Genomic DNA, 13,832 nt, shown 5'->3' with positions numbered 1-13,832 from the left:
CTACTGTTAACTCATGATTGCCACCTAGCTGCTGGAAGACAGCCCGCTGTCCATGCTGTATATTACTTAGGATACCCATGATCAGCTGTGCCACGAGTTCCACCCAGGGATTCTGATGTTGTAGTTGACCTCCTGGACTCACTGGCACAAAGGCTGATGTCCTACTGGGGCTGTCCTCCTTGCAAACCTTGAAGCCTTGGTCAGTGAATCCTGGGGTTCATTTCCTCACCATGTTCTCCCATTATCATTGTCGCAGGGATGGTGTCTGTGTTTCTTTGTGTTTTGTTCTTCCATCTAACGGCTGTGCTTACACCAAATTTGCAAAATGCCAAATGCTGTGCAAAAATGACAACAAACATTTCGTGCAGACCTCACTAGTTTCCACACACAGCAGTCTTTGGGGAAGTAAAATAATAGTGCTGATTGTGATTTAAAAATGGCAGTCCTACTGCAACTTTTAAAATCTTCTGGTAATTATATTTTAATGCATTGAATTTGAATTTGGTTTCATTGAATTCATTGAAAAATGAAATTTTAAGTCATTGAGTTTTGGACCATATTTCCTCTAAAACAATGCAAATGTGATTAATATCAGAAAAGGATTTCAAATCAACGCAAGTTATTTTTAAAGTCTATTTGACGGATTTTACTTAACATTTTAATTAGTTGGTCCAATTCAACTGTGGGTCCCATTAGAAGGAGAAATGTGGGTCATTCTATATCAACTGAATACTCAATTATAATATCCTAATTAATTTTACCACATTTAAATATTGGCTGGTAATTATAAATCATGTCGATTAATTGTATCAACATGAATAATATGATTGGACCTCTTTGGGCTGTTTTCGCCTGGAGCGATGGGTAATCTGGTAGAGCTTTACAAAATTGTGAGGGGCATATATACGGAAGATAGCCACGGTCTTTATTCCCCAGGTTAGGCCAGTCTAAAACTAGAGGGCATAGGTTTAAGGTGAGAGTGGAGGGATTTAAAGGGGTACTACAGAGCAGGTCTCTCAACACAGAGAATGGTGGGTGTAGAGAACAAGCTGCCAGGAGAGGTTGTAGAGCCCGATGCAGTTACATTGCAGTTGTAATGGTTCAGTTACAAACAAATAAGGTATTTGGAGAGGTGCATAGATAGGAGAGGTTTGGAAGGACATGGGCCAAATGCAGGTTTTGGGAGAAGCGTATATCGGCATCTTGGCTGGCTTGGATGAGATGGTCCGAAGGCCCTGACATGTATAACTCTGTGAATCTATGTGATTTCATCCTTCTGACCATCCCGGGGATTTAATTTGTACACCATAGCAATATGAGCAAAGGTTAAATAACCTCTTAAAGCTTCGTCAAGTCTGTACTTTGCCTGCTTATCATGAATTCAATTGGTTCTGAGTATTTATTATTCACAATTGTTTTCATCCATGGGCTTTACTGTTTAGAAAGTTATGGGAGAGTGCTACCAAATGTTTGCTACATGCTAGCAGATAGTGGCTCCCCATGCTAGAAAATTGCACATGGTGGCCGAAATGGTTTTGGCTCAATGGATGCCAGAGCACTCCAAATGCCAGTGCACCTGCTATGCAGCTGATTTCTTGTTGATTCTTCCCTATCCCGGCTCATTAATGGTTGCATGCCATGGGGTGAGGGTTTTGAGTTAGCCGTACCTGTTGAATATAGAGATTGCTTGACTGCTTGTTCGTCAAACAACTGTAACTCGAGTCACACCTGTTGAAAGCTCGGGTAGATTCCAGACCCTTGTGGTTTCCAGTCAAGTGGTTCGAAGGTAAATGTGTAAACAAAAGGTTAGCAATGATTCTCTACCCTAGATAGACACAAAATGGTGGTGTAACTCAGCCTGATAGGCAGCATCTCTGGAGAGAAGGAACGGGTGACGGTTCAGTTCAAGACCCTTCTTAAGACCCTTCTTTGACCCTGTCTTTAAAGAAAAGACAATCTGTTTGAGCGTGTTTGTCAGTTTCAAAGATGGAGCTGGCCAGGGATGATTGTCCGGTACTGCAACTGAGCAAAATGCAAAGCTCAAACCTGTGACAAATTATGTGTGTTTAATTACACCCCATCCCGTGCAGTCTCCTGGATATTCATATCAACCGTATTTATGTTAAGAAATAGATTGGCAAACGGGGGGGGGGGGAAGTGCCCTTGTCAGATCTGCGCTCTGCAATAAACAGCCATTTTTTAAGATAGGTCTCGACCCGAAACGTCACCCATTCCTTCTCTCCAGAGATGCTGCCTGGGCCGCTGAGTTACTCCAGCACTTTATGTCTATCTTCGCATCTGCAGTTCCTTCCTACACATTTCTCTACCCTAGCCTATGTTCCCCAGTCAGTAACTTCAGAAGGATCTGTATAAACACAAACCTGTTCGGGTGTGATAGCTGAGAAAATAAAACTGCTGCATAGTATGGCATAATGTAAACTTGATCGTTTCTACTCAGTGCTGGTAAAAAGATTTAATTTGTTATTTTAACTGCATTTTTTCTCTCTAGTCCTAATCCCCTCGCTTTGCCTCTCCCCAATCCTTCACTCTGACTCTCCCTGTCACCCACACTCTGCCTCTCCCCATTTCCTTTCACTCCCTTTTCCCATTCCCCCTCACTTAGGGTTGCCAACTTCCTCACTCCCAAATAAGGGACAAACGGTATCGTCACCGCCTCCCGTGACCTCACCCAGCCAGCGGACACATGCTCCCGCTCCACCAATGGCGGCCGCCCGGGCGGGAGGCGGGTTGCTACACAACCTCCGTTAGGCGGCGCCCGGGCCTACACTGTCCACGATTGCTGCAGCCAGTGGCCACATGTTCCCACTCCGCCAATGGCGGCCCCCTCCCCCCTCCCCTCAGTCTTCCTGCAAAAATTAGAGTTTGCACATTTTATCCATGGTTGCCTGTAGTGAGAGTGATGAAATTGTGTGCTTGAACTAACAGGTCATCTGTTACTTGCATGTACATCTGCAGACAGATGCTTGCCTTGTGTCCCCAATGACAGCCTACGACAAGCTCAATGCATCAAAGTTAAACTGATGCGGACATTTACTGATGTTACAGGACCCAGTGCAGATCAGCAAGGAGCACATGGCATACATTACTACTATGTCCTCTGAAAATTGAAGCCTACGCAGCTCTGATACAGTGGGAAGAATGTCATCACCTTAGGATTGTAGTAGTTGGTTGCAGTGCGTTTACTAGAAAACCTGATTTTTTTTGACACGGTCTTTGTTTGAAACCATAGACATGCTTGACTCCCATTGTAGCTCCATTGCAGTCATCCCGAGATTAGGCCTTCTGCACAACAGTAAATAGGAAAGAATAATAGCAACTTAAATGTGGTTGAAAGATTTGAAGCAACACCTGTAAATAGCTCAGTCCCTAACAACCCAGGACACCCACTCAATGTGAAGAATGTAGGTGACGTGGCATAAGATTTGTACGTATGTCGTTAAGGAGATTTTTTTTTCCTTTGCTTCAAATACATGGCATTGGCCGATTCAAGCAAGAATTTTCTGCAGTAATTAATATAATGTATATTCCAAGAAATGAGTGTACTCTCCAAAATTGGCAGCAGGGCATACGATATGATGGAATCTTGGCTGTCGGTAGTAAAAAAAATTGGACTTTGCTATATATTATTATTATTGGCAAACATTATCCATAATTAATATTTCTTACAAATGCCATTCCAGATTTTAAACATGACAATAAAAGTCCCTTTTTAAGCTGCTTCTTAAGAGGCTTTAGGCACCTGTATCTGAGGTCACTTTGGTTAAGGGACAATAGACAATAGACAATAGATGCAAGAGTAGGCTATTCGGCCCTTTGAGCCAACACCGCCATTCAATGTGATCATGGCTGATCATTCTCAATCAGTACCCTGTTCCTGCCTTCTCCCCATACCCCCTGACTCCGCTTTCCTTAAGAGCTCTATCTAGCTCTCTCTTGAATGCATTCAGAGAATTGGCCTCCACTGCCTTCTGCGGCAGTGAATTCCACAGATTCACAACTCTCTGACTGAAAAAGTTTTTCCTCATCTCCGTTCTAAATAGCCTACCACTTATTCTTAAACTGTGGCCCCTGGTTCTGGACTCCCCCAACATTGGGAACATGTTTCCTGCCTCTAACTTGTCCAACCCCTTAATAATCTTATGCGTTTCGATACGATCCCCTCTCATCCTTTTAAATTCCACTGTGAACATATTCTCTGAGCACATGATAGATCGCAAGATGAATTTAGCAACATGAACAGAAAACCCATTTTCAAAGTAAAAAATTGCTTTTGACACTTTTTGATTGCATGCCTTTAGATGGGAAGATGACATTACATTCATTTTTGTGTCAATATCAAATTTATTAATGGAGGGGCAGATAAACAATTCAACATAAGGTGGAAATTTAGCCGTGTTGAAGTTGCTGACTCTGGAGAACTGAAATCGGGAATAATTCACAACTCTGCTACGCTAATTATTTTCTTCATGTCTCATCAGCTTTGGGAGATACTACCTTAATTTATACCCTCTGGATGTCCCAATTAGTCCATTTTCAAAAACTACAGATAGACTGAATTGATTTGATAGTTACAGGTTTATAAATATGTCAAAAACAGTTACCAAGGCCAAGTTTAATTTAAATAACTGTTAAATCCGGAAGATCAGCCTCTGAAAAACAGGTCTGAAGGTGTCCCACGGCATGTTTGTGATCCCGGCTCAAGCTAGGTGCTAATCAAAACCTTCTGCACATCTGGCACCTGGTTTCTGAAAGTACTTAAAAAAATGGAAACTTACATTCCAAGCCAGCACCACGTTAAAGACTTAGCCAAATTGGAATATGGCAATCTACAATGAATCATCTTGCTAGCACTGAGCATAGTGAGAAAATGTAGCAGCCATTGATTAAACACAATCACTTCATGTTTCGGAAGGAACTGCAGATGCTGGTTTAAACCAAAGATAGACACAAAATGCTGGAGTAACTCAGCGGGACAGGCAGCATCTCGGGAGAGAAGGAATGGGTGACATTTCGGGTCTCGACCCTTCTTCAGACTGAGTGTCAAGGGAAAGGGAAACGAGAAATGTAGATGGTGATGTGGAGAGATATAGAACAAATGAATGAAAGATATGTAAAAAAAGTAACAATGATAAAGGAAACAGGCCATTGTTAGCTGTTTGCTGGGTGAGAACGAGAAGCAGGTGCGACTGGGGTGGGGGAGGGAGGAAACGCAGGGGCTACTTGAAATTTGAGAAATCAAAATTCATACCACTCGTTTGTAAGCTGCCCCAGTGAAATATGAGATGCTGTTCCTCCAATTTGGATTTAGTTCATGTTTTGCAGGGCTATAAGGTAAGGGGAGTAAGATTAATGTTATGGCACAGTCAATAGCAAGATAGGCTGGCTAGTCTCCTGGCCTTCTGTAATTGTATAAATGTGTGCTATTCATTAGTAATTTCATGAGTGGAAAATAATATGTATTTCCCTCATTGGCTTTGCACTTGACAAATGATAGTTCAAAGTAGATGGTCTGAAGAAAGGTCTCGACCCGAAACATCACCAATTCGTTTTCTCCAGAGATGCTGTGTGACCCATTGAGTTACTCCAGCTTTTTGTGTCTATCTTCGATTGTTGGAAGTAACTGTTTTGTGCAGTGCTAATCTCCAGTTACACTCTTTAATTTAAAATAAAAGGTATGTTGATGTGAAGCTTGTCCTCAGTTCCTGGTTCTGCAGTGAATGTTGAGTGACTTTACTTACTCGCAACAAATCATGAGGTGAAAATGATCGTAAAAATGGGATAGGCATAAGAGTGGAATAAAACAAAGTTGACTGCTCTCGTTTGACCCCATTTCCTGCTTCTGCTGTCCAATTAATACTACAAAATGTAATTTCTCTACAATGGGACTTCCAAATGAATGGCTTTAATGCTTTGGGAGCTGAATGCAACTTCGATACTTCGGGCAATAAGGCAAGGAAGTAAAATAACCACAAGTAATTCCTGCACATAAAAGAAGCAATGAAACCATTCTGCTAAAGGCTATTTCATCATCTCTGTCGGCACTTACGGCATTAGCCTACAATCCGTGGGATATTTGGGCATTGTTTATAAACACTTAGTTGGCAAGAGTGAAGCAGAGTTGCATCGTAGATGAAAGTCCCTTCCATATTTCTGAAATAATAATCCAGGTCGGAAATAGTAGATGATTTTACCTCCTTTAAAATGGACTATAATCATTTGCTGCTTGCCTGTAAAGCACTGATAGTGTGACGCTCCCTGCTGGAAGAGTGCAGTTTTAAAATCAAGCCATGGATTAAAATATATGTTCTGTGTTTACTATTTACAATACAATACAATATATGAGTGTACTCTCCAAAATTGGCAGCGGGGCACACGATATGATGGAATCTTGGCTGTCAGTAGTAAAAAAATTTGGACTTTGCTATATATTCTGTTCTCCAATATATCTTTATTGTCACTGTACAGGGGTACAACGAGATTGGGAATGTGCCTCCCATACGATGCAATAATTTAATTAATTTAAACAACAGCATCCCAACGAAACAAATTGTAACAGTTTTAAGACAGAGTACTTGGTTAATGGAAAGGTGAGGGGGATGTTTGGAAAGATAGCAGCCCAGGATTGTAGCTCTGTTACTGCATTGCTTTTTATATCTGATTTTGCCCCAAAATTCTAACTTTAATTTATGAGGGAATAATATAAAAATAGCTTCGCACTAGTTTGAACCACGAAATGTAGCACCATTAATAATCCTCAGGTAGTCCTCCCTTAAAAAGAAATTATGTTTGTGACTAGAAAACTGGACAAATCTGAAATAAACAGCTGCAACTTCTGAGTAAAATACAATTAGTGTAAATAGAGTCAAGATTCATTTTAATTGTCACATGTACCAATTGCGGTACAGTGAAATTTGAGTTACCCATACAGCCATACTAAGTAAAAAGCAACAATACACGCAGCCACATAAAATAAAATTTAGCATAAACATCCACCACAGCGGAATCCACATTCCTCACCGTGATGGAAGGTAATAAAGTTCAATCAGCTTCCTCTTTGTTCAGCCGCGGTCGGGGCTGTTGAACCGTCCGCAGTCGCCGCTGCCGACGGTCCGATGTTCGAAGCCCTCACGTCGGGATGATCGAGACTCCGGCGTCGGGACGGTTGAAACTCTCTCCGCAGCATCGGAGCTCCCGAGTCGGCCTCTTCTTACCAGAGACCGCGGGCTTCACGGTGTTAAAGTCCACAGGCCCCGCGGTTGGAGCTCTCCATAGCCGATCCTCGGCAAAGGATCGCAGCTCTGCGATGTTAAAGTCCGCGCCGGGCCGGTCTCCAGCAAAGGCCGCACCACTCCACGATGTTAGGCCGCAGTGGGGACGGAGATACGATACGGAGAAAAATCGCATCTCCATCGAGGTAAGAGATTGAAAAAAAGTTTCCCCCAATTCCACCCCCCCCCCCAACCCCCCACATAAAACAAACCGAGAAACACTAAAACATACTTTAACACATACTTAAAATAATTTAAAAAACAGTAGAAAGGACAGACTGACTGTTGGCGAGGCAGCCAGTGCTGGTGGCGCCACCCAGTGTTGTATAATAGATGCCGATCAGCAAATATTGGGCAGTGGTCCAGGGAAGATGAATAATGTTAAAATTGGAACAGCCGTATCAGCGGACCATGCAGTGGGTGAAGAACGGCTCATTGATACAGACCAGCGGCATCGACCCGTAGCTAAATGGTCAAACAACACAATGTACTGGAGTAACTCAGCAGACTGACTCAGTCTGAAGAAGGATCCCAACATCATCTATCCAAGTTCACAAGTGATGCTGCCTGAGATGCTGAGTTACTCCAGCACTTTATGTCCTTTTGTGTATTAGCCTCCATCTGCAGTTATTTGTTACAACTATATACAATGGTCATACCCTACCCAGGTATGTCGGACAATCGGCAATAACAGATGCCATTTCACTCCCTTCTGGGCCATAGCAATGAGGGTTTATTGTATTTTTAAGTTTCTTCTGGTATTTCACCATAAATTCATATTTATTCAAAGTTAAAGAACATGTATTTCTGAAGAAGGGTTTTGACCCGAAATGGCAGCTATTCCTTTTCTCCAGAGATGCTGCCTGACCTTTTTGAGTTACTCCAGCATTTTGTGTCTATGTTCAATGTAAACCAGCATCTGCAGTTCCTTCCTACACACGTCCTCTTTACTGCCTGGTTTGCGGTCTAACAGAATTCTTCAGACTGACTGGCTACTCAGCCTGTTTGTTGACATTATCCCTGCCAAAGATGCCTGCTTTCAAATTCTGTCAGGTGCAGACACTTCATCTGCTCAAAGATGTGACTAATGAGTATCGATTAAGAAGAGACAAATAAGCTCACAATGTCAAAATAGAGAGTGAACTACAAAGGAAAATAGCGGAGAGTTAAATGCCCGATGTTACATGATCTATTTTTTGGTTAAAATATTCATTGCTACAGTAATTAACCTTTTCTTTTGAAGTGTGCTAGTAACGTTGTTAATTTCTTGTAATTTTCAGTGAGTAATCCCTGAGAAAGCGTTGAGTCGAATGAATGAATGATTGATATAAGAAAATAACTGCAGATGCTGGTACAAATCGATTTATTCACAAAATGCTGGAGTAACTCAGCAGGTCAGGCGGCATCTCGGGAGAGAAGGAATGGGTGACGTTTTGGGTCGAGACGGGTCTGAAGAAGGGTCTCGACCCGAAACGTCACCCATTCCTTCTCTCCCGAGATGCTGCCTGACCTGCTGAGTTACTCCCGCATTTTGTGAATAAATCAAATGAATGATTGATACTTTGTTATCACATGTGACACGTCCCAGTGAGATTCTTTGTTTCGCATACTCAAGGTGTGCAAAGAGCCGCCACATATAGGGTGCTGACAAAGTTACAAAGTATTCCATTTAGTCCCCAATGGTCCCCCTTTGTTCTCGGCGCCCCCCCCCCCCCCCCCCACTCCGGCTCCCTCTCGGCAGCCCCTTTGGCACCCACCGCGGTCCCGTCCGACCTCCAGCACCCACAGTCTAGACATTTCCATCAAAATTACTTATCAGACTTCAAATTTGCTTCCCTATTGGATTTACGTATTAGGTTGGCCGTTGGCTTGGACTTCTCCTCCTAATGCATTTTGGAACTGCATGCTTCATGGGACAATCTGTACCCACAAGAGGAGAGAGAACTCATTGTTCCCCTCTCATGAAGCAGTCGTTGCTGCCATTCCCGTCCCCAGTGAAGCTGACATTTCCCGTGATGGATCTGTGTTTTGAGTGTTGTAAAGGAGCAAATGCTTTAATGCGATCAGGTTGTTTTGGACAGTGTTATAGTCTATTAAAAATAGGTACATGAAATGTTATTCATGTGGCCGAAGCACATTGTATTCTCCACGAGCCCTCTTGTTTTTAGCTGATGTACTAATATCAGCTGGGAAGACAGAAGAAGAACCAACATCAGCATGCTGAATGAAGCGAAAACATCAAGCATCGAAGCCTTCGTCATCCAGAACCAACTAAGATGGAGCGGTCATGTTGTTCGGATGGAAGACGAGCGCCTACCAAAGCAAGCCTTCTACTGCCAGCTTAAAGAAGGCAAACGTAAAAGAGGCGGACGATAGAAGAGATTCAAAGACGCCTTAAAAGCCAGCATGAAGAAATGGCAGCATGGTGTTCAGTGAACAATCTGGTCCTGAACTCCTCCAAAACAAAGGAACTTATAATTGACTTTAGAAAAACCAGTGGAGATTACGACCCACTCTACATCAATGGGGTCTGTGTGGAAAGGGTACCAGCTTTCAGGTTCCTGGGTACGCACATCGCAGAGGATCTTACCTGGTCTACCAACACCATCACCACAGTAAAGAAGGCACAGCAGAGACTCCACTTCCTGAGGATCCTCAGGAAAACCAACCTGCAGGAGAAGCTCATGTTGTCCTTCTATCGCTGCTCCATCGAGAGTGTGCTGGCATACTGTATAACCACTTGGTATGCCAGCTGCTCAGAAAAGGACAGGAAGGCCCTTCAGAGGGTCATCACGACGGCCCAGAAGATCATCGGCTGCTCACTGCCCTCCCTGGAGCACCTGTTCAGCCTACGCTGCCTCAGTAGAGCAGGCAAAATAATAAAAGATCCATCCCACCCCGGCCACCGTCTGTTTGTTCATCTGCCCTCTGGTCGACGTTTCAGGTCGATCAAATCCCGAACAAACAGACTTAAGAACAGTTTTTACCCCAGGGCCATACGAGAACTGAACACTACCTTTGCACTAGGCAACACCGTTAAAAAATCTTGTACTTAATTTAATTGTATTTAATTGTATTTATGTATTTATTTGTTTTTGCATTTATTGCATATATGTTTGTACGCACCGTCAGGATTGGCTATTTTTTTAATTTCGTTGTACTCGTTGCAATGACAATAAATGAATATTATTATTATTATTATTATTATTATGTGAAATCGACAATTGGGACAGGAAAGTCTGGCGAACTACCATCCAAAAAGGAACAGTGACCTTCGAAGCCAACACATGCGCAGAATTAGAAGAAAAGAGAAATAAACGGAAAGAGAGGCAGCAACAACCAACGCCCGATCTGACATCTGGAATTACCTGCCCTGGATGCCAAAGAACTTTCAAAGCCAGGAGTGGACTCATAAGCCACCTGAGAGTTCATAAAAACAATGGAACGTAGAACATCATCCTCGACCTCGAGGGATAGCCACGACGACAACTATTATTGCACTTGAATAAAGGGACTTGAATTTCGGGAGTAGTACTGTATTAATATTACTTGGAAATTGATCTCATTGCCCAATCTTATTTGGTTCCTCCTGTGTCCATTTTTTTCACCTTGCATTTCTTCTTACTAAGCAACATTGCAATAAGCCTCAATATTCTTCCCTGGAGGGTTTCTCCAGGCCTTATGTTTCTTAGACTGGTGACCTATGGATGGCATTATACCATATTGTTATTACTTTCAGCTTTTATACACCACTGTTTAGTTTCGTTTCAACATATAGCTGGAAACAGGCCCTTTGGCTCACAGGATCCACGCCGACCAGCGATCCCCATCACTAGCACACTAGGGACAATTTACAAACTTTACCAAAGCCAATTAACCTACAAATGTGCACGTCTTTGGAGGGTGGGAGGAAACCGGAGCACCCAGGGAAAACCTACATGGTCACGGGGAGAACGTGCAAACTCCCCCAGACAGCATCTGTAATCAGGATCAAACCCAGGTCTCTGGCTGCACCACCTCTGTGTGCTTTTTTATCATAAGTATAGTATCAATGTAATCGTAATAGTTTCATATTTCATTCTTAACCTTCAATAAAGTTGAGTAAATGGGGACCAAAGGCAAATGTCTCATTCAGAATCTTTCCCCTAGAAACATGGAACTACTGGAGGTTGGTGGGTTCAGGCTGTTACTGTGGCTTCAGATGTGGCATCCCCATGTGTTTGTAAGAAAGTGACCTTGTACGGATAAAGTCAAAATGCCCTCAAATGATTATTTCATGAAAAGTTTATTCAATTAACCTGCAACTGATAAATGCGCAGTATTAATAAATCCCAAATTAAATGCTGTGCTTGTTTCTAGTTACTTACTGTCAAACCAGAGCATCGTCTCTCCAGCCTTTCAGATATTCAGAGCTGCTCTTACTTATCGGATGTCAGCTGGGATGCCGTCTCCGAGAAGAAGATGGAGCCTGGCTTTGTTCCAAACGTAAGCAAAGGAAATGCCTGGCTCAGTGCAAGTAAATTCTAAACCTTGGTATTAAAATTAAGTCTTTAAAATAGATAGTGTAAGTTGCTAATCCTCTTGCAAGGAAGATTACTGTTTCTAAAATGAAGCAAAATAGTAGTAATCTAATTTCCCAACAATTGGCTTGGCTTTGGTTTCAACTGGTACCATTCTTCCTTTTAAACAGAAAGGTCGGCTGCACTGTGACCCCACCTTTGAGCTGGAAGAAATGATTTTGGAATCCAAGCCACTGCACAAGAAGAAGAAAAGGTTGGCAAAGAACAAGTCGAGAGACAACAGCAAGGATAGCTCGCAGTCAGTAAGTCTGGGGGAAAGTCTACTTAAGTGGCTCTTCAAGGCAGAACCTTCTCATTATGTCACATACTAACCTGTACTAAGACATGCATATCCACATACATTGCACAATGTATGATTGTCGAGATCTGTCCAAGGGATTATGGTGCAGAGGGGATTTGTACAAAGCTTGCATTATCCACCTAACAAAATAACAAAATATGACAGGGAAATCTCATGCTTGATTCAGTTATTGTCTGTTGCAACTGAATATGCTACCATTGGATTCTGTATTTATTTCATGTAGATATACACATTCATGTAATATGTAAGGGAATGACAAATGCTTCATCTATAATGTAACTGTGCAGCCACCACTCCATAGAAGCAGTGTACAAAGTTAGAATTCTTTTGTCCTTTGCACGTTTGTGGTGATTTTATTTTCCTTATTTCTCTGAAAGGATAATGAGTATCTGCAAGAGTGTCTAGAAGTAGTGAGACAAGAGTTCATGATCTTCAACAGAGAAAAGTAAGTATGGTAAGGAAATGCGATCATTAATCATTAAGCTGCTTAATATATCTTAAATTGAATCTCAGGAAAATGGCAGTAGTCTGAACCGGCTAGCCCCAGTTTGCAATTTTATTTAATATAATTTTGCAACACTTTACTTTGTAATTTAAAATTGAACCTTTTGTTCAATTTGACATCTTTGGGAGAACAAGAAAAGGCTTTAAAAAAAAATCAAGTGTGAATTAACAGATGAATTGGGTATGCCACTGAATCAGCCACCACATAAACATCAGTAGTATGCTTTGGTTACATTGTATATGTAATACACCTTGGGATGTCTATCACATTACAGGTGCTATATAAATGTTGGTTGTTATTACGTCCACCAGGATTAAATGGAAATGTAAGATTATTAGATTTTCTGAATTAAAGCAATTATTAATTTTGGTCTCAGGCAGATTAACTTTGGCACATTCTGAAGGGCATGGCTTTTATATTGCATGGTTTATGCCTTGCCCTGCTATCACCATGTAGTTGGGGATTAGTTCTGAGAAGAACAGGTTTCTAGGTTATTCATCTGGACTATGGTTGCCAACTTCCTCACTTCCAAATAAGGGACAACGGGTGACGTCACCGCCCCGCGCCCCACGTGACCTCCCGCTCCACCAATGGCGGCTGCCCGTGCCGGGAGGTGAGTTGCTACGCAACCTCCGTTCGGCAGCGCCCTGGTCTATACTGTCTGGGACTACAGCAGCCCCCGGGCCTACAGTGTCAAGGCCTACAGTGTCAAGGCCTACAGTGTCCGGGCCTACTCCGGGCCTACAGCGCCATCCGGGCCTAATTTTGGACAAGGGCGGTCCCATACGGGACAAACCGATTTAGCCCAAAATACAGGAAGTCCCGCCTAATACGAGTCAGTTGGCAACCCTAGTCTGGACAAAGGTATTTTGGGTGGCCTACCTGTTTTATTGAGGTTCAAACCAGCTTCCAACTAGTCTTTATTTACACAAACAGGATAGTCAAATGGGAGATGTAAATACCACCCCATTCTATCCTGCCATTGATTGTCACTGAAGAATTAAAATGAATGAGCAACAAGTGTAAGATATGTCCTCATTATTGACAGGTTAAAATGTGAGTTACCGGTGACGTTGGCTTTGTTCCCCTTTACCACCATAGAAATATCTGGTCATCAGTTGCAGAGCATGTTCTCATTAGTGTACAAAGACAATTTG

At 42.5% G+C, this 13,832-nt stretch overlaps 1 protein-coding gene across 4 annotated transcripts in view; it reads left to right on the top strand.

Moving 5' to 3' along the window:
* The window catches only part of stk32c (serine/threonine kinase 32C), a 298,054-nt gene that overhangs the window by 272,414 nt on the left and 11,808 nt on the right, over window positions 1-13,832 (top strand). For 3 of the 4 annotated variants that reach the window (XM_078413690.1, XM_078413689.1, XM_078413688.1), the window contains exons 9-11: window positions 11,649-11,774; window positions 11,980-12,111; window positions 12,548-12,615. In XM_078413690.1, coding sequence (XP_078269816.1) covers window positions 11,649-11,774; window positions 11,980-12,111; window positions 12,548-12,615 — 326 coding nt within the window. Of the gene's footprint in view, window positions 1-11,648; window positions 11,775-11,979; window positions 12,112-12,547; window positions 12,625-13,832 lie in introns of all 4 variants that reach the window. The other variant, XM_078413691.1, reaches the window with a different exon arrangement.

The sequence above is a fragment of the Rhinoraja longicauda genome, chromosome 16 (assembly GCF_053455715.1).
Source record: "Rhinoraja longicauda isolate Sanriku21f chromosome 16, sRhiLon1.1, whole genome shotgun sequence".
Lineage (NCBI taxonomy): Eukaryota > Metazoa > Chordata > Chondrichthyes > Rajiformes > Arhynchobatidae > Rhinoraja > Rhinoraja longicauda.
Note: the sequence above shows the minus strand (reverse complement) of the source record. Positions and strands in the feature narration are given on the sequence as shown.